The sequence below is a fragment of the Pongo pygmaeus genome, chromosome 7 (assembly GCF_028885625.2).
Source record: "Pongo pygmaeus isolate AG05252 chromosome 7, NHGRI_mPonPyg2-v2.0_pri, whole genome shotgun sequence".
Lineage (NCBI taxonomy): Eukaryota > Metazoa > Chordata > Mammalia > Primates > Hominidae > Pongo > Pongo pygmaeus.
The window spans coordinates 132,545,671-132,573,045 of record NC_072380.2 but is presented as its reverse complement, the minus strand read 5'-3'; the positions used below and the strand labels follow the sequence as shown (position 1 = coordinate 132,573,045).

The 27,375-nt window shown below is 41.6% G+C and overlaps 2 protein-coding genes and 1 long non-coding RNA gene across 4 annotated transcripts in view; 2 read left to right on the top strand and 1 right to left on the bottom strand.

Annotated features, from left to right (window-relative positions):
- The window catches only part of DSCC1 (DNA replication and sister chromatid cohesion 1), a 37,425-nt gene that overhangs the window by 945 nt on the left and 9,105 nt on the right, over positions 1 to 27,375 (top strand). The window contains exons 2-10 of one of the 2 annotated variants that reach the window (XM_054498151.2): positions 1,640 to 1,808; positions 4,349 to 4,483; positions 7,463 to 7,553; positions 10,768 to 10,906; positions 11,705 to 11,757; positions 12,588 to 12,742; positions 16,134 to 16,282; positions 19,535 to 22,062; positions 22,812 to 22,856. In XM_054498151.2, coding sequence (XP_054354126.2) covers positions 1,640 to 1,808; positions 4,349 to 4,483; positions 7,463 to 7,553; positions 10,768 to 10,906; positions 11,705 to 11,757; positions 12,588 to 12,742; positions 16,134 to 16,282; positions 19,535 to 19,643 — 1,000 coding nt within the window. In that variant the 3' untranslated portion in view covers positions 19,644 to 22,062; positions 22,812 to 22,856. Of the gene's footprint in view, positions 1 to 1,639; positions 1,809 to 4,348; positions 4,484 to 7,462; positions 7,554 to 10,767; positions 10,907 to 11,704; positions 11,758 to 12,587; positions 12,743 to 16,133; positions 16,283 to 19,534; positions 22,063 to 22,811; positions 22,857 to 27,375 lie in introns of those variants that run through there. The other variant, XM_054498152.2, reaches the window with a different exon arrangement.
- LOC134740037 (uncharacterized) lies at positions 428 to 21,671 on the bottom strand. The gene is made up of 2 exons (XR_010127276.1): positions 21,464 to 21,671; positions 428 to 1,840 (listed from the first exon to the last, which is right to left on the bottom strand). It is a non-coding gene; the product is annotated as an uncharacterized LOC134740037 (long non-coding RNA).
- The window catches only part of TAF2 (TATA-box binding protein associated factor 2), a 102,399-nt gene continuing 96,952 nt past the window's right edge, over positions 21,929 to 27,375 (top strand). Inside the window, exons 1-2 of the mRNA XM_054498149.2 lie at positions 21,929 to 22,059; positions 22,803 to 22,856. Of these exons, the coding sequence (XP_054354124.1) occupies positions 21,976 to 22,059; positions 22,803 to 22,856 (138 nt within the window). The 5' untranslated portion in view covers positions 21,929 to 21,975. The remainder of the gene's footprint in view (positions 22,060 to 22,802; positions 22,857 to 27,375) is intronic.

The following is a 27,375-nucleotide window of genomic DNA, read 5'->3' as shown; positions in this document are numbered from 1 at the left end:
AAAGAGTATTAGAGTAAACTGGCCATTCTTCAGATACCTACTATATACCTCAAAGTACCTTTAAGGGAACTGAAAGAACTTAACTAGTCTGTTTCCATCCCAGCTCAGTTGGTGGAGAGTTGAGAAAGGAACTCAGGTGTGACGACTTTCTCTCGGTCCAGTTCTAGTTAATCTAGCTGGCAAAAACAAAACAAAACAAAAACAGAAAAATAAAAACAGGCCCTGGAAACGTGTGTTTTTAATTTTGGGGTGTAGGGAGTGATGGTATAAACAAAATATTTCAAAGTGGGGGTAGTGCAGTTAGAGAAATAAATGTTAAAGACTAGGTACTTGGGTCTATTAAGCATTATTAGCATTAGGAATCTAAAAAAGCTTTTATTCTTTTTACTTAAATGAAGACTTGGTCAAAAATAAATACACAGTCTGCTATTTCAGGTTTCTTATTATTTATTCAAAAGAAACGAGTTGTGCATAGGAGAATTAAATGCTTTACAGACAAGGAAAACTGCTAGAACCAACTCCCCTGTCATTGCCATCATCTTTTGTCTTTAATCCTTCCTTTTCCTCCTCTTCACCTTCATCCTTTCCTCTTCCTTCTTTTTTCTTTATCTTTGTTTTGGGGAGAGAGTGGTGGGAACAGGGTCTCACTCTGTCAGCCAGGCTGGAGTGGAGTGGCACAATCATGGCTCTCTGCATGATGGTGCCATGACTACTTGGGGTCAGGCGATCCTCCCACCAGCCTCCTGAGTAGCTGAGACTTAAGGTGTGCACGACCACACCCAGCTAACTTTTAAATTTTTCTTTTGTAGAGATGGGGTCTTGCTATGTTTCTCAGGCTGGTCTCAAACTCCTGCTGTCAAGCGATCTTCTGGCCTCAGCCTCCTAAAGTGCTAGGATTACAGGCATGAGCCACTGCGTCCTTGCTTTTCTTCCGCTGTGACAAAATCCCTTTGTCAAAGTCTTTGGTTTAGTCCAGTTTGTAAACATATCCTCTTCATATTTTTCATTCACCACTGCATCCTTTTTTTCATAAGGTCCCAATTTTTTTGCAACACAACTTATGGTTAGGCCAGGATGTGCTCCTTTGATTGTGAGGGGGTACTCAGAACAAAACAAGGACGACACTTGGGTGGGTACCAGGAGCAGCAGCTTGGCCTTTCTTGGGGAGCTTGTTAGAAATACGGGACCCTGGGTCCCATCCCAGACCCACTGAATCCCACTCTGCTTTTGAACAACACTCTCTAAGATGCCTATGCATAAATTTGAGAAGTACCACTTTAGCATGTTGTGGAAAATTGAGACAGCTTGACTGAAGTTTCAGGATGCTTCGTCTTATGCTCTTCCCAGCAGTTTGCACAAGATGTCATGTAGTGCCATTTGGCCTCTTGGCCTCTATGGATCTGTCTTGGCCATCTTTAGTTATTTTTCCTTAATGAGGCTCTGGGTGGGGTGTCTGTGTGGCTCTCAGTTGGCCCAATGCTTGCTGTGGGGAACCATCATTGTGCTAGCAGGAGACAGAGGCAGCATGTCAAAACTTAATTCTAAGTTCTGTAAGCCTAGAGGGTTTGAGAAATGTTTATAATGAAAATGGCTACTGGATTGTCAATAAACTATATATTTTTCCCCCATTTTGCTACAGTCTTGTGATTCGTGGTGATAAAGACGAGCAAGCTGTGCTGTGCAGTAAAGACAAAACATACGACTTGAAGATAGCAGACACTTCCAATATGTTGCTTTTCATTCCTGGTTGTAAAACTCCAGACCAGTTGAAGAAGGAAGATTCACACTGTAACATTATTCACACTGAGGTGCTCTTTTCTGTACTCTGATTTATAAAAGTCTGAGAATGAAAACATATGGTAATTTGGTCTTTAGTTAAAAAGTTTACATGTAAAATCTATAATCAGGGAGCATCTAAGAAGTTCTTTAAAGAAATTTGAATTTCTCAGCATTATTATTATTGCGTGTTTGTTGGAGTCTTGTGAACTTGTCTGTTTTCTCCTATTTTGATTTTCAAGTCCCAATTTGATCTTTTTTCTATAATGTGCAAAGTTTGTTATTCAATGAGTCATTCTAAAAATTCTACCTATTTTTAGTAGATTTTGCTGTGGATGTGTTTTGAAAGGAAACTCCCTCAAACCATAACTGGTTCATTTGGTAATATTTATGAGGTGGAGAAATGAAGAAATTTGGGCCAAGTGTGGTGGCTCACGCCTATAATCCTAGCACTTTCAGAGGCCAAGGTGGGTAGATTGTTGTAGCTCAGAAGTTTGAGACTAGCCTGGGCAACATGGTAAAACCCTGTCTCTACTAAAATACAAAAAATTAGCTGGGCGTGGTGGTGTGCGCCTGTATTCCCAGCTACTTGGGAAGCTGAGGCAGGAGAATTGCTTGAACCCAGGAGGCAGAGGTTTCAGAGAGCCGAGATCATGCCACTGCACCCCAGCCTGGGTGACAGAGCAAGACGCTGTCTCCAAAAAAAAAATGAAGAAATTTGAGTTTTTGAAGGAAGTGTGTTTCTTAGCTTTGAAGTTGGTTTAGTTCATTAATATCTGTTGCCAAGTATAACAAATTTTTAATTATTTTGGAGAATATTGATGGCAGTAACCAAACAACTGTCTAAGTTGTTAAATGTATAAAACAGTAACTAAGTTGTTACATATGTAACAATCCAAGCATAGCCCTTACTTCTTTGGGAATGACTTTAGGCCAACTATATCCTTAAATACAGAATTGGAGAAGAAAGAAGGGAAAATGCTGGGAAGCTTCAGTGATTCATATGATGTTACTAGAATAGAGAAACATCCAGTAAATATACTAGGTTGGTTTTTGTAGGTTTGAAGTCTTTCGTTGTAATTAACTAAAAATATTGGCAGTTCATCCTGTTGTAAAAAAGTAGTGTTATTTTTTCATCACTTATCTGTTCTGTAGGTGTTTTTGGGAGGGCATAATAATGCCTATGAGAATCTTTGAGCTCTTGCTTGTTATGGAAATTCGATGTACTGAGATTGGCTAAAACTTCAAGATCCACTAACCAAAGCCATAATCCGTGATTGAACCTCAGATGCTTAAAGGGGTTAGATGAGAAATAGGCTGGGCTTGATAAATGGTGGTAGATACCCAGGAGTAACAGGGAGTGGTTGGGTCTACAGCAAATTAGAAAGCACAATCCCCAAGTAGGTGGACGGCCACTACTCAGCTGCCTTGTGGGAAAGTAGGCCCAGCGTTGCTAGACTTTTGATTTATTTTTTCCAAGTAATTCTTGAAATTTAGATTTTTGGGGTGAAATCTCCTAATTTTTTAAATGTTGGCATCTAATTGAAACACTATGCCAAACCTCCCCCAGCACACAAAAGCATACCACAATATCTGTGTATTGGATGTAGCCAGAAGGCTGCCATTTTTTTTGTTTTACTTTGTTTTTCCTGAGATGACAATAAAACAGCAAACCACTTTTAACTATGGATAAAATCAGTCTGTCAGATTTGGTCCTTAAGCTCTTCTTTGGGAAGCCTTAGATTCAGCAACATCTCCTTCAGGCTCTAGGCCTCATCTTGTCAATCAAGCCTTATCCTAGTTTGAAAGTAGAAGCATCCCCTGTCCTTCCATTTCAGAGTTGGAGGGCATCCCAAAGATAATCCAGTTTAGCCTTTTTTTTTTCTTTTATGAAACACTTATTGGGCACTTACTCAGTGCTAGGAACTAGGCAAGTCCTGTAAGTACAGGCAAGGATAACAGATATTCATCTGTTCTCTAGCCTCTTATCAACTGGATTTTGGGTGGTAGGCCTCTCACTATTTCACAAATCAAACAGTGGAATTAGCTGCAGTTCTAAACATTAGAAAGATCTTGTATTAAACAGAAATCTCTGTCCCTTAACTTCTGCCTCATTTCAACATGAGCAACACACCCCCTCTTCCCTTTAATGTCCCTATTTGAAGACTGATAATACCTTTTCTCTATTTTCTGGTTTTTTTTTTTTTTTGCCTAAGTATATTCATTTTTAGTTGTTTCCGCCTGGTTTGGAGAGGTTTGGAGAATTGTCACCATCCTGTCATTTTTTCTGGGCATACTCTAGTTTTCAGAGTACATTTGAGATGTGACACTCAATTATTGATTCTTACAATGCTGACAGTATCATATTAAGGGGATTTGAAAAGATGTTCTTGAGGATGCCCATCCATCTAGTTGAGGTGGCTGGATAAATACCTTCCTGATACAAAGCAGAATACCTTGGAGCTTCCTTTTCTCGGTACTTGTTGAGGGGGCAGATTGATTAGTTGGAATTTGGTATGAAATTTTCCTTTAGAATGGCCCCTAAAAGGTTACGATATATTATAATTTCTAGATCTTTGGTTTTTCTAATAATTATTGGGAATTAAGAAGATGTAGACCTAAGTTAAAGAAGCTAAAGAAACTTTTGATGGAAAATCCGTATGAAGGACCTGACAGTCAAAAAGAGAAGGATTCAAACAGCTCAAAAGTAAGACTCTTATTTTCACTTTTTTATTTGAAATTTAACAACTATAATCAGAGGCACTTAATGGTCACATTCTTACTTTTTAAAATTTATGTTATATAGCTGTTATAAATGCTTGTGTTAAAAAAGTTATAAAATTTCAAGCATACCCCAAAGCAGACAGAGTAGTATAATGACCCCCATATATTCATCATTCACTTGAACAATTAATGTCTTGTCAGTCTTGTTTCTTCTGTCCCCTTTCTATCCTTCCATCTTTTTAATTTTTCTAGAGTATTTTAAAGCAGATCCTACATATCATAATGCCATTTATATAGCTTAGAGGTTCTCATATTCTTAACTTTGAAATAATAGGTTTTTTAGAGGTAAAAAATTTATTTAATTAAAAATATGACTAGATGCTCTTGAGAGGGGACATAAAGGAAGGTATTCTTACTCCAATGTCAAAATTAACTAATTCCTGAAACTATGGAAAAATATAAACAAAGTAAAAACCAGTTTTAAAGTTTTTAATTTAAAAATTACAGAACTCTACTGGTATATGAAGACCATGTTTGTACTAGAAGTTCCCTTTTTTTCCAATAGACTCTAAAAATTTTTTTGGTAACAGCTTTATTGAGATATAATTCACATACCAAACAATTCACCAATTTTAAAGTGTGCAATTGAATACTTTTTAGTACATTCACAGAGTTGTGCAACCATTACCACCATCAAGTTTAGAACGTTTTTATAACCCCAGAAAGAAACCCTGTAGCCTTTAGCTGTCACCTTCCAGTACCACTTTCTTCTCTCCCCTTTCCCTTAGGCTACCACTAATAAACTTTCTGTCTATATAGATTTGCCTATTCTGGACATTTCATATAAATGGAATCATATAATATGTGGCCTTCTCTGGCTGGCTTCTTTCACTTGAATCATTTCAAGGTTCATTTTATGTTGTAGCATGTATCAGTGTTTTGTTTTGTTTTGTTTGCAGATGGAGTTTTGCTCTTCTTGCCCAGGCTGGAGTGCAATGGCGCAATCTTGGCTCACTGCAACCTCCACCTGCTGGGTTCAAGTGATTCTCCTGCCTCAGCCTCCCGAATAGCTGGGATTACAAGTGCATGCCACCATGCCCAGCTAATTTTGTACTTTTAGTAGACATGGGGTTTCACCATGTTGGCCAGGCTAGTCTCGAACTCCTGACCTCAGATGATCTGCCCACCTCAGCCTCCCAAAGTGGTGGGATTACAGGAATGAGCCACCACACCCGCCTGCAGTGTTTTATTCCTTTTTATTGCTGAATAATATCTCATTTTATGGACATACTCATATTTTATGCATTCATTTCTCAGCTAATAGACATTTGGGTAACTTCTACTTTTTGGATATTAAGAATAATGCTTCTGTGAACATTTGTATACAAGATTTTAATGCGGACCTATGTTTCCATTTTTCTTGGGTATGTACCTAGGAGCAGAATTGATGGGTCATGTGGTGACCCTGTAGAAGCTTTCAAGCTGCCATACTGTTTCCAGAGTGGCTGCACTATTTTTCATTGATGTTGAACATCTTCTCATGGGCTTATTGACGATTTGTATATCTTTGGAGAAATGCCTATTCGGTTTCCTTGCCTGATTTTTAATTATTTATCTTTTTATTACTGAGTTGTAAGCGAATTCTTTAGATAGTCTAGATACAAGTCCTTTATCAGATCCATTATTTGCAAATATTTTCTCTCATTTTGTGGGTTGTCTTTTGACTTTCTTGCTTTTTTCGATTGGAGTAAAAGATACATAACATAAAATTTAACATTTTTGGGGTTGGGGGCAATGGTTCACACCTGTAATCCCAGCAATTTAGGACGGCAGGGTAGGAGGATTGCTTCAGCCCAGGAGTTTGAGACCAGTCTGGGCAACATAGCAAGAACCTGTCTCTACAAAAAATTTAAAAATTAGCTGGGGCTGGCTGCACACCTCTAGTCCCAGGATGAGGTGAGAAAATCGCTTGAGTCCAGGAGGTCAGGGCTGTAAGTGAGCCGTGATCACACTACTGCAGTCCAGCCTGGTGGTAGAGTGAGACTTTGTATTTAAAAGAAAAAAAAAAAAAAAAAGAGGCTGGGCGGGGTGGCTCACGTGTGTAATCCCAGCACTTTGGGGGACTAAGGCGGACAGATCACCTGAGGTCGGAAGATCGAGACCAGCCTGACCAACGTGGAGAAACCCTGTCTCAACTAAAAATACAAAATTTGCCGGGTGTGGTGGTGGCGCATGCCTGTAATCCCAGCTATTCGGGAGGCTGAGGCAGGAGAATCGCTTGAACCTGGGAGGCAGGGGTTGCGGTGAGCCGAGATCACACCATTGCACTCCAGCCTGGGCAACAAGAGCGAAACTCTGTCTCAAAAAAAAGAAAAAGAAAAAGAAGAAAAAATAAAATTTACCATTTTAAAGTATACAGTTCAGTAGGATCAAGTACATTCATAGTGGTGTGCAGTCATTAGCACTATCCATCTCTAGAACTTCTCCATCTTCTCAAACTGAAACTCTGTACTTGTTACACAATAACTCCCATTTCCCCTGTCCCTTCAGCCCCTGGCAGCCACCATTCTACTTTCTGTCTCTCTGAATTTGACTGCTCTTAATACCTCAGATAAGTGGAATCATACAGTATTTGTCCTTTTGTGGTGACAGTGTTTTGAAGTGCAAAAGTTTATTATTTTGATGATGTCCAATTGATCTACTTTTTCTTTTGTTGCTTGGGTTTTTGGTGTCATATTTAATAAGCCATCACCAAATCCAGTGTCATGAAGATTTACCTCTGTTTGTTTTCTAAGACATCCATTGATTTTGTGTAGAAATCATTATACATTAACAAAAGAAACTGAGCTAGTGCATAAATATTGCCTTCATCTGTTCTGTGTATTTATTCTCCAATATTCAGCAAGAAATCTAAAAACAAAATATTCTTCAAAGGCCTTAAAATATTTTTTTCTTTTTGCAGTATACAACTGAAGATTTGCTTGATCAAATTCAGGCAAGTGAGGAAGAAATAATGACCCAATTACAAGTTCTAAATGCCTGTGAGATTGGAGGTAGCGTTACTTACTACTATTTTAACAATGATGAAATTGGGCATCATAAGGGAGAGAAGTTTTGGGACATCTTCACCCTACTGCATATAGTTTATTTAATATTCTTTTGGGTTTAAGGATGGTGTCATTTGGGCCGGGCGCAGTGGCTTACGCCTGTAATCCCAGCACTTTGAGAAGCTGAGGCGGGCGGATCACTTGAGGTCAGGAGTTTGAGAGCAGCCTGGCCAATGTGGCTAAACCCTGTCTCTACTAAAAATACAAAATTAGCTGGGTGTGGTGGTGCATGCCTGTAATTCCACCTACTTGGGAGGCTGAGGTACAAGAGTTGCTTAAACCTGGGAGGCAGAGGTTGCAGAGAGCTGAGATGGCACCACTATTTAGCTTGAGCATCAGAGCGAAACTCTTGTCTAAAAAAAGAAAAGATGGTGATATTTGTCTTTCTTGTTGTGGGATAGAGACTTCATCTTTACATGAGGTCAATCTGCTACCAGTGACTTTAATCACACTTTGACTCCTTCCAATTTTTTTGAATTAGGTGGTAAAGTAAGAACCATGTTAGATTAAGAAAGGTCCAGGCTGGGCATGGTGGCTCATGCCTGTAATGCCAGCACTTTGGGAGGCCGAGGCTGGCTAATCATGACGTCAGGAGTTCGAGACCAGCCTGGCCAACATGGTGAAATCCGTCTCTACTAAAAATACAAAAATTAACCAGGCGTGGTGGTGAGTGCCTGTAATCCCTGCTACTCAGGAGGCTGAGGCAGGAGAATCCCTTGAAACTGGAAGGCTGAGGTTGCAGTGAGCAGAGATTGCGTCACTGCCCTCCAGCCTGGGCGAAAGAGCAAAACTCCGTCAAAAAAAAAAAAAAAAAAAAGTCCTTAGACATCAAATAGTCTAATCTTTTATTTTTTATAACTGGTGAGGAAACTAAGGCCTAGGAAGAGCAACTAACTTGTCCAGGGTACATGTGGAGTTAGTGACAGCATATGGCATAGAACCCAGGTCCTTGAACTCCTAGCAAAATTAGTTTTTTTCTTTTGGATGGAGTCTCACTCTGTCACCCAACCAGGCTGGAGTACAGTGGCCTGATCTCGGCTCACTGCAGCCTCCGTCTCGTGGGTTCAAGTGATTCTCCTGCCTCAACCTCCTGAGTAGCTGGGGTTACAGGCATGCGCCACCACGTCCAGCTAATTTTTGTGTTTTTGGTAGGGATGGGGTTTTGCCATGTTGGCCAGGCTGGTCTTGAACCCCTCAGCTCAGGTGATCCTCCTGCCTTGGCCTCCCAAAGTGCTGAGATTACAGGAGTGAGCCACGGTGCCCAGCCCTAAAGCTTTTTTTTTTTTAAAGGCAAATGAAACCATGCATTTTAATGCAGCCCTCTGCATTATTAACTTGCAGCATGGGGATGGATACAATCTACGTAGGGGGAATGCATAGATTACTTCTCACTTTCTTCCTCAGTTTTACATCACACAATCCATTTTTTAAATGTTGCCTTTATGTTTTCAGAGTAAGAATAGCAACATTCTCCTTTAGAAATGGTGGATGTATACTTTTCTTTCTCTGGGGTGGTGGTCATGCCATCAATTATAAAATGGCATTTCATGGCCAGGCATAGTGGCTCATGCCTGTAGTCCCAGCCCTCTGGAGGCCGAGGCAAGTGGACCACCTGAGGTCGGGAGTTCGAGACCAGCCTGGCCAATGTGGTAAAACCCTGTCTAGTAAAAATACAAAAAACTTGGCCGGGCATGTTGGCGCATGCCCACAGTCCCAGCTACTCAGGAGGCTAAGGCAGGAGAATCACTTGAACCCGGGAGGTGGAGGTTGCAGTGAGCTGAGATCGTGCCACTACACCTCCAGCTTGGGCAACAGAGTGAGACTCCATTGTAAATAAATAAATAAATAAATAAATACATAAATAAATAAAGTGGCATGTCATAATCTCTTACAGGAATAGGAAAGGGATCTTTATGATGCCCAGCCCTTAACTTGGCCCTCATCCACATTGTACCTCGGAGTCTATCATCTCTTTGGTGAGCTGGACTTCTTTATGAGTATAGAAATGCCTCTGCAAGATAGCTCTGATGAGAGTTATAACCATGGTAGTGCAGCACAGCAGAGATTATCATGAATATTGAACCTATGACCTTCACCTCATTTGTATGACATTCTAACGAAATGACTGTACCAATTGCAGATTTCCTAATTTCTGTTTAGAATGACAAGATTATTGTGAGATAATTGAATGTCAAAGCACTGGAGAGAGGGGTGCCATGGTATGTGCCTTTAATATCCCAGCTACTCCGGAGGCTGAGGCAGGAGGATCATTTGAGCACAGGAGTTTAAGACCAGCTTGGGCAAGAGTAAGACCCCATCTCTAAGAAAAAAAAAAAGAAACCACTTGAGAAAAGCTAGTCATATGTAAAGTACTCTTGAAAAACAACTTGATATCCCTGAAGACACAATTTAAAATGATTGGGAGAAAAGCTTAAAAAGAAGCACTGTTTACAGAAAGTGAAGTTTTTGTTTTTGTTTTTTTTGAGACGGTCTCACCATTGCCCAGGTTGGAGTGCAGTGGTGTAATCTTGGCTCACTACAACCTCGGCCTCCCAGGTTCAAGCAATTCTCATGCCTCAGCCTCCTGAGCAGCTGGGATTACAGGTGTGCGCCACCACGCCCAGCTCATTTTTTGTATTTTTAGTGGAGATGGGGTTTTGCTATGTTGGCCAGGCTGGTCTCGAACTCCTGGCCTAAAGCAATCCGCCAGCCTCGGCCTCCCAAAGTGCAGGGATTACAGGAGTGAGCCAGTATGCCCAGCCTAGTGTCTCTTTTTTGCAGTGAGCAAGAGTATGCTGTGACTTTGTCAATCTATTAGCTAGTTTATATAAAATGTTCTTTGGGCCGGGCACGGTGGCTCATGCCTGTAATCCTAGCACTTTGGGAGGCTGAGGCAGGCTGATGATGTGTTCAAGACCAGCCTGGCCAACATGGTGGAACCCTGTTTCTACTAAAAATACAAAAATTAGCCAGGCATGGTAGTGCATGCCCGTAGTCCCAGCTACTCAGGAGACTGAGATGGCAGAATTGCTTGAACCCAGGAGGTGGAGGTTGCGATGAGCTGAGATCATGCTACTGCACTCCAGCTTGGGTGACAGAGTTGAGACCCTGCCTTAAAAAAAGAAAGTTCTTTGGTAAATATAACTTTTGAAATTTGTAGGTTATTGGAGGATTCTTGAATTTGATTATGAGATGAAACTTCTGAATCATGTAACTCAGCTTGTGGATTCCGAATCATGGTCTTTTAGTAAAGTTCCTTTGAATACATGCCTTCAGGAACTTGGACCATTGGAGCCAGAGTAAGTATTTTAATTTCTTGTCTATCAGATTTCCTTAAGGGTAAGGGAGTTCTTTTACAGATTGGAATTAAACCCAGGGCATAAACTACAATCATTATATTTTGATGTCTTTGAGAAATGTTTATCTTTGAGAAATCTTTGAGAAACAACCAAAGAAGATTTGGGAATTTTGGTCACTGGGGTGAATACATGTGGATTATCTTGTTTGTTTTTGGCCATAAAAATATAAAGAAATAGGCTGGGCGCAGTGGCTCATGCCTGTAATCCCAGCACTTTGGGAGGCTGAGGCAGGTGGATCACGAGGTCAGGAGATCGAGACTGTCCTGGCCAACATAGTGAAACCCCGTCTCTATTAAAAAATACAAAAATTAGCTGGGCGTGGTGCCGGGTGCCTGTAGTCCCAGCTGCTTGGGAGGCCGAGGCAGGAGAATTGCTTGAACTCCGAAGTAGAGGTTGCAGTGAGCCGAGAATGTGCTACTGCACTCTCAAAAAAAAAAATAAAATAAAATAAAACAAATAATAAATAAAGTAAGGAAATAATATGTTTGAGCTATTTTATAATAATAAATTTATGCTTACATAATTGATGTTAAAATGTTTAGCATGGGGCCTGGCACATAGTAGCTTCCCAGTATATTTTAGTTAGTTCCTAATTTAAATAAAATATTATTTGGCAACCAAAATCACTTAGTATTTGAAATCTTGAATTTCTTTCTTAATTTTGAGTTGGCAATGGGGTTAAAATATAGTGCATAAAAATGCTTATAACTTTTCAAGTGGGTGTTTTAAATTTTTCAGGGAAATGATAGAGCACTGTCTTAAATGTTATGGGAAGAAATATGTAGATGAAGGTAAGATTTGGAAAGTATTCTCATTTAACTCTTATATGTTAAAACTGGCATACCTTTCTAAAGCCTGTCGGTGTTAAAAATAAGAACTCTGGCTGGGTGCAGTGGCTCACACCTATAATCCCAGCACTTTGGAAGGCTGAGGTGGGTGGATCGCTTGAACCCAGGATTTCAAGACCAGCTTGGGCAACATGATAAAATGCTGTCTCCACAAAAAAAATACAAAAATTAGCTGGGTGTGGCAGTGCATGCCTGTAGTCCCGGCTACTCAGGAATCTGAGGTGGGAGGATCACCTGAGCCCGGGGAGGTCGAGGCTGCAATGAACCTTGATTGTGCCACTGCTCTCTGGCCTGGGCAGCAGAGTGAGACCTTCTCTCTCAGAAAAAAAAAAAAAAAAAAAAAAAGGCCAGTACAGTGGTTCACGCCTGTAACCCCAGCACTTTGGAAGGCCAAGGTGTGCAGATCACCTGAGGTGTCAGGAGTTCGACACAAGCCTGGCCAACACGGTGAAACCCCATCTCTACTAAAAATAAAAAAATTAGCCAGGCGTGATGGCACACACCTGTAATCCCAGCTTCTTGGGAGGGTGGGACAGGAGAATCACTTGAACTCAGGAGGTGGAGGTTGCAGTGAGCTGAGATCACGCCAATGCACGCCAGCCTGGGTGACAGAGCGAGACTCTGTCTCAAAAAAAAAAACGAACTATGGGGTTGTGGGAAGTGAGTTTAGGTGTATAATTCCTTTCAAGAAACTGCAGCAAAGAAAAGGAAACGTTAGTATAGTATTTAATTATAAGATGATAATATGAAAATATCTGATAACTTTTCCTTAGGCGAAGTTTATTTTGAGTTGGATGCTGATAAAATATGTAGAGCAGCAGCACAAATGCTACTTCAGAATGCGGTGAAATTCAATCTCGCTGAGTTTCAAGAAGTCTGGCAGCAGAGTGTTCCTGAAGGAATGGTAACTAGTCTTGATCAGCTTAAGGTAATAGCAATAGACATTGCCACCTTACTTCAACAGTTGATTAATTACTAGGTGAACGAAACTTGAGTTGGAGCTGAATTTGGAACCAATTTCTTTTCTTAGACACACATTAAGAGTGCATGTACATCCAATCCATCACATAGTCCTTAAAACCCAATAAAGCATTGGGGTATAATTTACATATTATAAAATACACCTTTAAAATATTGTTAATAATTTTAAAATAAGTTGCTCTCACTACAATACAGTTTTAGAACATATCTATCACCACTACAAGATCACTTGGGTCCATTTTCTGTTAATCCCTCTTCCTACTCAGTGTATCTCATTTTGTTCCGTTTCTCACCATTTCCATCACCCCTCTCCTAGTCCAAACTACCTTGATTTTCTGCCTCTAAACAGCAATAGCATCCCTAGGCAGGCCCCTTGCACTTTTAATTTTGCTCCCTTCCAATCCATTCTCTGTGATGCTACTAGAATTATCTTTTAAAAATGCCAGTCAGACCAAGTGCGGTGGCTCACGCCTGTAATCCCAGCACTTTGAGAGACCAAGGCAGGCAGATCACCTGAGGTCAGGAGTTCAAGACCAGCCTGGCCAACATGGCCAAAGCCCATCTCTACTAAACATACAAAAATTAGCCAGGTGTGGTGGCGGGCACCTGTAATCCCAGTTACTCGGGAGGCTGAGGCAGGAGAATTGCTTGAACCTGGGAGGTGGAGGTTGCAGGGAGCCGAGTTCATGCCAGTGCAGTCCAGCCTGGGCGACAGAGCGAGACTGTCTCAAAAAAAGAAAAAATAAATAAATAAATAAATAAATAAATAAATAAATAAATAAATGCTAGTCAGATCAGATGAATGTCCTGCTTAAATCACTTTATTTATTTATTTATTTATTTTTGAGACTGAGTCTCATTCTGTCACCCAGGCTGGAGTGCAGTGGCTCAATCTCAGCTCACTGCAACTCCCGCCTCCTGGGTTCAAGGGATTCTCCTGCCTCAGGCTCCCGAGTAGCTGGGATTACAGGCACCCACCACCATACCCAGCTAATTTTTGTATGTTTAGTAGAGATGGGGTTTCGCCATGTTGGCCAGGCTTGTCTCGAACTTCTGACCTCAGGTGATCTGCCCACCTTGGCCTGCCAAAGTGCTGGGATTATAGATGTGAGCCACTGCTCCCGGCCTTAAATCAGTTTAATGGTCGCCTACCGCACTCAGGATAAAAAACTCAGAATTCATGTCTTGGCTTATAAGGCCCTTCAGGATCACCTTCATAGCTTCATCTCTGGCTACCTTCCCTTCTGCTTGCTGCATACCAACCCTCTCAGGTTTTCAAGATCCTCAAGCTGTCACCTACCTTAGGACCTTCACACAAAGCTTTTTGTTCTAGAATGATATTCTCTCTAATTTCATCTGGTCACCTCCTGCTCATCTTTGAGTCACTTCATCAAGGAGGCCTTCCTTCATTCTTTGCTTGAAGCAAAGGCCTCTGGTTTTACTCTTCGATAGCACGCTATTCTTTCCTTCATGGCACTTTCCCCTTAGCTTGGAAAAATGTTTATGTGGTTCACCACTCTCTGCTTTGATGGCATTTTGTTTGCTGTTGCTTGCTAGTATGTAGCATACTACCTGGCATGTGGTGTATACTTGGTAAATATTTTGTTAGTTAAATGAAAAGATCTGCTTGGTATTTATGGAGTTCTTTTTATGTTGAGGCACCATGCTAGGTGCTCAGGAGAAATGTCATACAAGGTGTCATCATGGTGCTTAGCCTGGGAACTGGCAATCGGGACACACATAACTTGCATAAATCTGTTCTTACAATGCAGAGTGATCTATGCCATGGGAAAGGCGTGCACACGATGTTATGAGAGCAAAGAAAAGGGGCTTAGCCATCAGACCGGTCAATCACAGATGACTTTCTGACGGAATAGATGTTTTAGCTGCTGAGTATGGAAAGATGAACGGTTGCTCTCTAGATGGAAGGAAAGCCAGAGGTGGAAATCTAGGAGAGCATGGTCAAGGGTGGGGGGCAAATAAAAATTAAGGCACTGTTGTAGGGATGCATGGGCTGGAGTAAAGGATGCTTGTGAGGTAAGGACACTGTGGACTGTGCTAAGGAATTTCAACTCTTTGTAGCAAGCTCTTTGAGGCCACTGAGTGACATCAGTTAGAGGGGTTACCTCATCAGGAACTCACCAGTTTGGCCTTTTGAAAAGAATACTATGACAATAAACAAGATGGACAGACGGAAGGTTGGTTAGATTATGAAAAAGGATTACTGTGCAGGCTGTCAACACATATGCTCCCAACTAAGAGAGTACTGGCTAAAGAGATAGGTAATGGGGGAATGGATAGAGGAATCCTGAAGCCTTAACACCTGTTATATAGACTTTAGTGACCACATAGGTGCGGGATTTGACTAATGGAATCAAAGCTGATGCCTAGGTTTCCTGTTTTCCTAGGATAGTGGAACTAGAGCAGGTTTGGATGATAAATGAGTTCATGTATAGATTTGGATATAGAGGTCTGGGACTCAAAAGAGACATCTGAGCTGAAGATATAAATATTATAGTCATTAGCAAGTAAGTGATGGCTCAGGCTACAGGTTTAGATGAGGTTACTCAGTAGAGTGACAGTGAAGCAAGTAGAGTGGTTGGGATGGAAGCCTCAGGGAGCTACAACATCAAGTTACGAGGAAAATACGAAGACTGTGATGTCAGGGATGGAGAGAGATTTAAAGAAGGAGGAGTAATCAACAGTAACAAAGAAAATAGAGGGTTAGGGACTGGGCACAGTGGCTCACACCTGTAATCTCAGCACTTTGGGAAGTTGAGGTGGGTGGATCACTTGAGGCCAGGAGTTCAAGACCAGCCTGACCTACATGGTGAAACCCCTTCTCTACTAAAAATATAAAAATTAGCTGGACGTGGTGGCGTGCATCTGTAGTCACAGCTACTCAGGAGACTCTCTTGAACCCAGGAGGCAGAGGTTGCAGTGAGCCAAGACTGTGCCACAGCACTCCAGCCTGGGTGACAGAGGAAGACTCTGTCTCAAAAAGAAAAAAAAAAATAGAAAATAGAGGGCTAACACGATGAATCCAAGAAAAGGGCCCACTGGATTTGGCAATGACAGGTTACTGGTGACCTTTAGAACCAGAGCTGTCTTGATAAACTGCTGGTGGTAGAAGCCAGATTGCAGAGGAGGAAAGAAGTCACTGCTTAAAGGAGCTCTTTGTATGAAAAAGGCTATCGTAAATCTCTGGACAGTTTAAGTTTCATGTAGCTGACATTTTGAATATCTTGAGCTAAGCTAAACCTAAAGGTAAAAGAATGAGTCATGTTTAAACATTACAACATTACTTTAACTGCTCTGTTTCTTCTCATTTCTTGTAGGGTTTAGCGCTGGTGGATAGACACTCGAGACCAGAAATCATATTTTTGCTGAAAGTAGATGATTTACCTGAGGATAATCAGGAACGTTTTAATAGCCTTTTCTCTCTAAGGGAGAAGTGGACAGAAGAAGATATTGCTCCATATATTCAGTAAGTAATTTATTAAAGACGGATTTTGAGGGTTGTTCTTTTTACAGTCAGTGGCACAGCATTTTAGATTTATGATTGGAACACAATTTTCTTGAGTATTCCCTGAGGATACTGCTTCCCTAGAAACTCTTAGGTGGTGGCTGTCTTCTCTGTCCTCCATAATTACTGCTTCTGGAGGTGGAATATGTGTTATCTCTGTTCCTCACTATTGCTTCTAAAAGCACTTCTCTGCTCTCATTCCTGGAAAACTGTCCCCTTTGAGGGACAAAATACATACCCTACTATGACTCTAAGGCAAACACCCATCTCTGATTGCCACCTCATGCCTTTATTTAACATTGTGGGAGAGGCCAGATTGCAGTAGAACACGTTAGCCCCAAAGTCACTTCTTAACAAAATCTTGCGTCCCCTAACGCTTGAAACCCACTAACACTACAGCTTTGTCACTGCATCACACCTCTCAGGTGCTCTTTCTTCTCTTTACCCAGCTCGAATCCTGTGGCCAGTCTTCTTAGCTCTTACTGTCCACACTTTACTCCTGTGGCCCTCTCTCCCTCTTGCCATATCACCCTGGCAAACAGCTAAAAAGATTAGACCCAACTTTCTGCTTACCCTGTGCCTACACGTGGCCAGCTGAAACTTTCTGGAGAATACACGATGAAGCTGCCAGTCTTGCTTAAGAACCTAGTGGTACTTACAACGGCCCCTCACCAGACATGATTTGCTCATGAAACTTCTCTACCCTTGGAGCTTCTTCTACATCTTCTTTTCCTTTTTCATACCAGCAGTACCCTCTCTTTCCTTTTATGATCTTACTTTTTTCAGAACATAGAAGCAGTGAGGCCAGAACAACCTTCTTTCCCACTGCCAAATCGGCCAACCTCCTCATGTGTACACCTACTTCTTTTGCAGTCCTGTGTAGTGTATGAATTGTCCCTGCTCCTAAGGCCAATCCTTCTGCACTAGGTCCATCTCCTCTGCCTTCTTAAAGACCTGGATCCTTGAGTTATCCCTTTCATCCCTTGTGTTATTAATGTCTCCCTCTTCTGGATCATCCCCATCAGCATACAAAATTCTGTAATATTGCCCATCTTGCAAGACAACAATAGCAACCTACTGGACCCTATGTCCTTTGCTCTCCTTTATAAGAAAATTTTGCCTTTTACAAGTTTCCTATACTCACTCTATGCTTTTCACCTCCCATTCTTTCCTTTACCCAATGACATCTTCTTAATCCAATGACATCCATCTTTCTACACTCAATGCTTAATTATTTGTCCTTGATTACTTGACTTAGCACTATTTGACAGTGTCTGCTTCCTCCTACTTGAAACACAAGTTTCTCCCCTCTTCCTTGGATGAGAGGCGAGAAAACCATCTCTTTTGTTGATGTCTCCCTGTTCTTCTTCTCAATCTCTAAATGTTGGAGTGTTCCAGGTCTATTTTTGGGCCATCTTCTCTTCTGTTTATACTTTTCCTTTGGTGCCCTCATCTAGGCCTGGAAACAAATTTAATGACTTCCTAATTTCATCTTCATACTTGCCCTTTTCCCTGAGGTCCAGATTCCTATATCTAGTTGCCTAATTCACCTTTCCAGTTGGATATCCAATAGGAATTTCAAGCTTAACATGTTCATAACAGAACTATTGCTTCTCCCTCGTCCTTAACACAGTTAACAGCACCACTACTAATCCAGTTACTTAAACCAAAGTCTAGGAATCATCCCTGGCCTTTCTTTCCCCTACCTTCTGGTTCAAACTATGAGCAAACCCTGATGGATCATCTTGTACCTGCCTCCGAATTGGTCTCCCTGTTCTATTTTTGCCCCCTTCCCCTTTCTCCTTCTTATACTGTTTAAATATTCAAAAATGACAATATAATGAAACCTCCATATATCCACTGCTCAGCTTCCATAATCATCAACTCATTGGCTCCTTTATTTATTTGAGACAGAGTCTCACTCTGTTGCCCAGGTTGGAGTGCAGTGATGTAATATTGGCTCACTGCAACATCTGCCTCCTGAGTTCAAGCGATTCTCCTGCCTTAGCCTCCCAAGTAGCTGGGACTACTGGTGTGCGCCACCATGCCCAGCTAATTCTTGTGTTTTTAGTAGAGACAGGGTTTTACCATGTTGGCCAGGCTGGTCTCAAACTCCTGACCTCAAGTGATCTGCCCACCTTGGCCTCCTAAATTGCTGGGATTACAGGCGTGAGCCACCGTGCCCGGCCACCTCCATTATTTAAAACTTAGATCACATTGTACTTTTCCATTAATTAAAACACTCCTAGTTGCTTCCCATTATATGTAGAATTAAGTCACAATTCTTTTTCCCTGTCCTTCAAGGTTCTACGTGATCTAGCTGTTGCCCCTTCTCCAGCTCATGTCCTCCTATTCCTCCCTCTCCTTATTATGTTCCAGTCATAATCTTCTTCTCTTTGAGGTACAGAAGAGGAAACCAAAGTTCAGAAAGCGTTGGTAACCTAGACAAGTTCGCACAGGTACCTTGTATCCAGGTTCTCTGACTCTAGGCCCTGCTGTGTAGGCCTCACTGTATTACACTGCTTGTATTTCTAATTTAGAGGCTGTGTCATACAATAGAAATAGCATAGACTTTGAAGTTGTACAAACCTGGTGGCAGGATTTGACTCTCATTTATTACTTGTCTGAGCCATAGTTCTCATATCTAATATAGGGTTAAATAATACATTACTTCTAGTTTTTGTTTTTTGCTTTTTTTTTGGTTTTTTGAGACGGAGTCTCACACTGTCACTCAGGCTGGAGTGCAGTGGCGCGATCTCCACTCACTGCAACCTCTGCCTCCGGGGTTCAAGCAATTCTCCTGCCCCAGCCTCCCAAGTAGCTGGGATTACAGGCGCCCACCACCACGCCCAGCTAATTTTTTTCTGTTTTGAGTAGAGACAGGGTTTCACTAAGTTGACCAGGCTGATCTTCAACTCCTGACCTTGTGATCTACCCGCCTCGGCCTCCCAAAGTGCTGGGATTACAGGCGTGAGCCACCCGCCTGGCCTACTCCTACTTTTATTGTGTGGGTTAAATGAGACAATACATATAATGTACTTAATTTAATTAAAACTTAGAACCACTCCCCACCCTATCTCTCCCACAAACACCTACACTTATGCTTGCTGAGAAGACAGATTCAGGGGGAGAGAGAGAAAATAAGTACATAGTACTGTGTCATAATATGTTCCCTAACACATTCATGTTATATATTTTTTATTGTTCCTACAGAGATTTGTGTGGAGAGAAGCAAACCATAGGTGCATTACTCACTAAATATTCTCGTTCTTCGATGCAAAATGGTGTTAAAGTTTATAATTCGAGAAGACCCATTTCTTAAAAGAACAACAGTCTTTTCTTCGGGACTCAAGTTGCTTTATAAAGTTGCTGGATACAAGAAAAATAACTTGTACTTTTATTTCTGACTTTTAAAAACCTAGTCTTCTAAGGCATTTTTCTCCTCATCTTAAGCATTTTGAAACTACTGTTATTTCTTAAATGTTATAGGATGTAGCTTTCAAATTATATTTGTACTATGTACACAGTGTAAACAAGGACAAAAGAATTCTTTCCTATATTATGTCTGAGGTCTCTATGATTTATTTAAAGTTTGGCTTTTTATATTCAAAATGTCATTTCTTTATTTAGGATTTGATGTTCTAATCATTGATACACTTAAGTTTTCCAGAGAACTAAATAGTAATAGTTTCATAGAAGAGAACTATGTATTCACTTAAATATCATTTCTCAAGTGAGTGAGTTCCCCTCTACTTTTAGCCTTCCACCCAAACTGGAAGCCACTAGGTGCTATCGATTATTTATATTCGTTGTTTACATCCATGAAATTGGCTGAATAATTACTCCTCTGCCTGGCATAGACGTGCACTTTGGGGAAAAAAATGGGTTTATAATCCTATAATGAAGAATACTGGCACAGGCAATGCTCACTGGAAAACTTCAAGTAATTTCTAGTTGGTTTTGGAATGCTTGATAAAGTTCTTTTATAGCTTTATTTTCCTGATTTGTTTTGGTTTAGATCAAAGTTCAAATTAATTTTAACTTAGCTAATGAACTCATCACCAGGACAGCTGGAGGGGGTAGGCCAAGGTTAAATGGTCCAAGTTTCAAAAATGTTAATGGCTAATCCATAATTAATTAAAGTTTAACTGTTACTGAAGTTTACAAGTTTTATTGTCATGAACATGAAATACAAACACGATGGCTTTGAAATGTCTTTCAATAAATGTTTCTGCATTTATATGGATTATATGATATATATACACAGTCTATATATCTATATGTAGTCTATTTATTTATTTATTTTGAGACGGAGTCTCGCTTTGTCTTCCAGGCTGGAGTGCAGTGGCATAATCTCAGCTCACTGCAAACTCGGCTTCCCGAGTTGAGGTGATTCTGGTGCCTCACCCTCCCGAGTGGCTGGGAATACAGGCGCATGCCACGACGCAGGGCTAATTTTTGTATTTTTACTAGATGGGCTTTCACCATGTTGGCCAGGCTGGTCTCAAACTCCTGACCTCAAGTGATATGCCTGCCTCGGTTTCCCAAAGTGCTAGGATTACAGGCGTGAGCCACCACGCCTTGCCTGTAGTCTATATTTTACTCTTTTTTTTTTTTTCTGAGACAGTCTCGGCTCTGTCGCCCAGGCTGAAGTGCAGTAGAACGATCTCCGCTCGCTGCAACTTCCGTCTCCCGGGTTCAAGCAATTCTCCTGCCTCAGCCTCCCAAGTAGCTGGGATTACAGGCGTGCACCACCACGCCCAGCTAATTTTGTGTAATTTTTAGTAGAGACGGGGGTTTCACCATGTTGGTCAGGCTGGTTTCGAACTCCTGACCTCAAATGATCGGCCCGCCTCCGCCTCCCAAAGTGTTGGGATTACAGGAGTGAGCCACTGCGCCCGGCCTTGTAATCTATATTTTAAAATAAATACTAAGGCAGCAGTGCCTAGTGAGAGCTCTGGAGTGCTGGAGTTTTGACATTTAGACTACCTGCAGTCTAATCACGTATTTTACAGCTTAAATCACCGGACCCAGTGTGTCTGTTCACACAGCAAGCCAGAGGCACGCACCTCCTGATTTCGGAAGACTTCCCACCACCCCACCGCGCACGGTTACTAGCACCCTGCCCCAGCCTATTTATACCTGGTTCTTCACAAACTTTGTCCTCCATTCTTCTCAATATGTTTGTACTAGAAAACTACCTTCCCTTCGTTTCTTCCTGCTGTTCTCGCTTCATCCATTAAATAGTTTCTTCGCTTTCCTAAAGTTTAACAGTTCTTTACGATAAGGCACATGCGAAGAGCGCAAGCCCAGCCCTTTAAGAAGACTTCCGGGTTCTACCCCCGCCGCTGTTCCACTTCCGCTGACGTCGGAGGTCAGAGTTTATAGACAAGATGTCGGCCGATGGTCGCTTTGAGCATTTGCGTAGAGGAGCATCTCTGTGACAGCAGCTTGTCGACGGCGGCTTCTAGGAGCTAGTCGAAGGAGCGAGGTTGAAGCGGGCAGCGACCCGTCAGGTCGCTCCCCTGGGGACCGGCCAGCTGCGAGACGTGACTTGGGGACCGCAGGGGAGTGGGGAATGTGAGGTGCCAAAGACCAGTAATGCCCCGTATCCCCCCAGGAAGCCGGGAAACCAAGCTCCGCGGGACCGCTTCATGCCGTTGACTGGTGTAGAGCCCGCCAGAATGAACAGGAAGAAAGGAGACAAGGGCTTTGAAAGCCCAAGGCCATATAAATTATAAGTATTTTTTCATTTCCCTTCCTTCCTTTTGGTTTTGTTGCCATTAATTATATTTTGTGATTGCTTGAAATTGACTTGGTGGGCCTGAGAAACCTAGTGGGAAACTAGAATTTACTCACTGTGATGGAAATTGGTGTTTGTAAGGTAAAAAAGTTTTGAATGACAGTGTTATTCAGCAAATTTAATTCCCGTTGCAGGTTACTAAAGTTTTTTTCTAAGTACTAGATTGTGTTTCTGTCAAATCTGTTTTCGTGACTGTTTCTAGATTTTAAAAAATTATCCCAATTGGTAGAGTTTTTTTTTTTTTAATTTTTTAATTTTTAAGACGGAGTCTCTCTGTCGCCCAGGCTGGAGTGCAACGGCGCGATCTCGGCCTCCACCTCCCGGTTTTAAGCTTTTCTCCTGGCTCAGCCTCCTGAGTAGCCGGGATTACAAGCATGTGCCACGATGCCCGGCAAACTTTTGTATTTTTAGTAGAGACTGGGTTTCACTCTGTTGGCCAGGCTGGTCTCGAACTCTTGACCTCGTGATCTGCTTGCCTTGGCCTCCCAAAGTGCTGGGATTACAGGCGTGGAGCCACCGCACCAGGCCCCAATTCGTAGTGTTTTAAAATGAAATATTGACATGTAATTTTGAATTACTTAGAAGATAGTCCTAATTTATACTTGGATAGAATTATACTTTGATTTAATAATAAAAATTATGTTTTCCTTATTTTCTTTTTATATTTATTAATATACAACCCATCAGGTCGTCTGCATCAACAACATAAATTTCCAGAGAAAATCTGTTGTGGTAAGTTTATTCTCAACAATTATAAACAGTAACAAGTCCACTATAAAGAGTAACAATCCACCCCTCACAGTACTTAGAAAGTTTGTAGTCTTCCAGATAATTGTGTTTCAAGAATAGGTAAGAATTAAAATTAGGGTCTGTATGATTACAAGTTCCATGGTCCTTCTATTAATACCTATTGCCTCCCAAATTCTCCCTTTCCTTTTTTTTCAATTTCCTAATTAAAATTTTATTCCTCTTTATCTGGTGTATAATATGAAAGTCTATATAGCCAAGCATTTTATAATTGTGCATGAAACAAGTATAAGCCAATAGTGACATTTCTTCTGTGAAAAAAATTAAGATTAATACATTCACTGACTTGGCTTCTAAGAGGCCATTTTTGCTTCTTGACAGACTTGGTTTAGGTGATGTTGATTTGTAATGAAGTTTTAGATAAGAGTATTTGAGATCTAGAAACCCTCTACCTCCCCCAGCCTCCCAACACAATTTAGATGTGTGGATTGCTGATATAATCAATTTTAGGAAAAAGCTTGAACATTCAAGTTTTTTGTTTGTTTGTTTTTGGAGACGGAGTCTTGCTCTGTCACCAAGGCTGGAGTGCAGTGCTGTGATCTTGGCTCACTGCAACCTCCACCTCCCGGGTTCAAGCAGTTCTCCTACCTCAGCCTCCCAAGTAGCTTGAATTACAGGTGTGCACGACCACGCCCAGCTTATTTTTGTATTTTTAATGGAGTCAGAGTTTTCTCCATGTTGGCCAGGCTGGTCTCGAACTCCTGACCTCAAGTGATTCACCTGCCTCTGCCTCCCAAAATGCTGGGATTACAGGCATGAACCACTGCACCTGGCTGAAAACTCAAGTATTTATTTAATTTACTTTCTTAGGGCTACCTTTATTACATAGGCTAAAATGTTAATGAGAGCTGGTTTTCCTTGAGTGATGGTATCAACTTCTCTGTCAGATTTGTTATGCATGTATGTATATATTTCCTTAGGATAAGCTGAATAGATAGAAAAATGTTGCTTTTCATGAGTCATAGAATCTTAGATTTGTAATGTTCCTAAAAGGTTTGTTAAATCTGGTCTCCTCGTTTATGGAATTTCTCATGCAGTCTTCCCTAGGTTATGTACCTTGTATCTTATATAGTAGGATACTTGAGTTGTATTATGTTGTATGAATTGGGTAGGAAAGATAAGGGAATTAGGGAGTCTAGTTCAGAGGTTACTGCAGTAATCTAGGGGAGAAATGGTGAAGTCCTACATGAAGATCGCACTAGTGAAAATGGAATTGAAATAGAGTTGACATGATTGAATTAGTGAACATATATTTAGCCATTAATATATGTAAGATATCTTATAAGGTTTATGTGTATTAACTCACTTAATCTTCATAATTACCCTGTGAGGTAGATGATATTTTAATCCTAATATTAGAATTAAGGCATGATTGAGGCAGCTAAAAGAATGGAGGTTCAGGGCCAGGCACGGTGGCTCACACCTGTAATCCCAGCACTTTGGGAGGCTGAGGCGGGTGGATCATGAGGTCAGGAGATCGAAACCATCCTGGCTAACACGGTGAAACCCTGTCTCTACTAAAAATACAAAAAATTAGCCGGCCGTGGTGGTGGGTGCCTGTAGTCCCAGCTCCTCGGGAGGCTGAGGCAGGAGGATGGCATGAACCTGGGAGGCGGAACTTGCAGGGACCCGAGATCGCGCCACTGCACTCCAGCCTAGGCGACAGAGCAAGACTCCATCTCAAAAAAAATAAAAAAATAAAAAAAGAATGGAGGTTAAGTAACTTTCTTAAGGGCATAAAGTTGGCAAATGATGAAACCCTTTTTAATCACTGATGACCTAAGAGTTTGATGCACTTTTTACATCTGTCATTCCCCCTTCCACCTGTGTTGTCCCTGAGGAATCAATAGACAGAAGTTGCACGTGGCTTTTTGAAGACTGCTATAAAGGGGTTGTGGATGACTTAAGTTTCCCATTGGAAACTTTGGTTGGATGTTGTATGGGTTAGGATCTTGGTAGGAAGTAAATGGCAGATATACATATATATGTGTATGTATAGATATACATATATGTGTGTATATACGTGTGTGTGTATACACACACACACACACACACACAAGTTAATTGAGGGAAATAAAGGGACTATTTAGAACAGAGTTAACAGAAACCAACATGAGGTGGAGGAACCCTCTGAGCTATCGACAGTGAGGAACAGTTGTCTAGGCCTGAAACAACAAAGGGAAGGGGAAGTTACTAGAACCTACTGTAGCCATGGAATGGGTCACCTTGTAGGACCTGTGTCTTTTAATAGAAGAATGAAGCTACTGCTTACCTGCAGCCTGGCAGAAAGGAATCTGGGGTAATTAGTATAAACTTGCTTTCCTTCTGTTTTCCAGTTTCCTTTTTGTGGAAACTGTTGGTCCAACCCAGCCAGAAGGGTAGAGCCCAGTTAATGCAACTCGTAGGGTATTGAGTAGGATAGAGAGCAGATCAGGAGGGGCAAAATGAGAATAATCAGAACAGTCTACCTTTTTAACCCCAACACATCCACTATTGTCTTTGGTTGAGGTGAAAAGCTAGTGCTCCTAACATGGGGAACTTACAAAGTCCTGTGAGCCACTGAAAGAGTTGGCAATGGCTGACTACTTGTTTTTTAAGTGAAATGTTACTTGAACACAGCCATCCCCATTTATTTACATATTGAGTGTGGAGGTTTTGGAGCTACACTGGCAGAGGTGAGTAGCTGAGACAGAGACTGTGACCCACAAAGCCTAAAATATTTCTCTCTGGCCCTTTAAGAGAGAGTTTGCTAACCCCTGAGCTATTCTGTTAGTGTGAGAGATGACAGTTCAGCCCTGTTCCCACCTAAAATATTAGTTACCTCTAGTGTATTTTATGCAAGATAGTGGAAAGAAAATTGGTTGAAAGAAATAGTATAAAACTAAATTGTAACAGTCCTTGCTTCTCTTAGCTGGTAGCATGGCCGAAGTTGATACATACTGCTTTATTTCTCCACCCCTTTGGTGTTTCCTTTTCCTTTTGCTGACGTTTCTATTGGGATGACCTAGACCCTTGTTTCTTTACGACCTTCACTGCTGTTCACATCTTTATTGGGTTGTTGCAGTTTCTGTTGCCTAGGACTGTTAGGGGGGATCTGAGAGGCATCTGAGGGAATCCTCTAGATTTCAGATGTGATTCTTGTCCTTGTTGTATAGCAAAGCTTTAATTTTCTATTTGGTAATTGAAATGATTCATTCCAGCCAGAACAGGACCCCTTTCTCTGCTTTTTGGTTCTTTGGGATGAGGAGCTCAAGGTGGTCAAGGGGCAGCCTCAACTTCCAATGGAATGGAATCATAGTTATGTGCCCTGGTGGATGCATTCTTCACTTAGGCACCAGGACCTCTCAACATGCTGAACCCGGGGTCACAGAGACAGGAGGCAAAAATTCCTTCCATGGCTGGGCACGGTGGCTCACACCTGTAATCCCAGCACTTTGGGAGGCCAAGGCGGATGGATCACCTGAGGTCAGGAGTTCGAGACCTGTCTGGCCAATATGGTGAAACCCTGTCTCTACTAAAAATACAAGAATTGGCCAGGCGCAGTGGCTCACGCTTGTAATCCCAGCACTTTGGGAGGCCGAGGTGGGCAGATCACGAGGTCAGGAGTTTGAGACCAGCCTGGCCAACATTGTGAAACCCTATCTCTACTAAAAATACAAAAAATTAGCTGAGCATGGTGGCGGGCACCTGTAATCCCAGCTACTTGGGAGGCTGAGGCAGGAGAATCACTTGAACGCGGGAGGCAGAGGTTGCAGTGAGTTGAGATCGTGCCACTGCACTCCAGCCTGGGCAACAAGAGCAAAACTCTGTCCCCACCTCCAAAAAAAAAAAAAAAAATCCCTTCCATGGCCTTTTTGGTGTAATAGTGAGAATAGTCACTCCAACTTTCACCCCTTGGTTCCCAGTTCTGTTTTGGCTAGGAGAGATACATTGTCTACTAATTTAAGGCAGCATCCTGTGGGAGGTTTCTCAATTGTAGCTGTAACTGAGCCTTCAGCAATTGATCATGCCGTCTACTTCTGTATGATAGGGTACAAGATAAAATGTGTAAGTTTAAACAAATGTTTACTCTGTATGGAAGGGAAGAGCAGCAGGTTTGAGAGGAAAGATTCATAGGTCAGATTAGAAAATTACATTTCATGCACTTTGGGGTTATTAAATTGAGATGAATACTGGGTAGTTGGCTACATGTCTGTGCACATAAAGGATGGTGAGAGAAATTTGGGAGCCTTTGATATACAATTGTTCATTAAGGGTGTGGAAAAGCTCACTTAGAGTATCTAGCAGGAAGTGAGCATCAGGGAGAAATATCTGAAGAACATGATATTTGAGAAAACTGACACTTGGGCTGTAGAAACCAGGGAAAACCTTTTTTTTTTGAGACAGGATCTCACTGTTGCCTAGGCTGGAGTGCAGTGGTGCAATCACAGCTCACTGCAGCCTC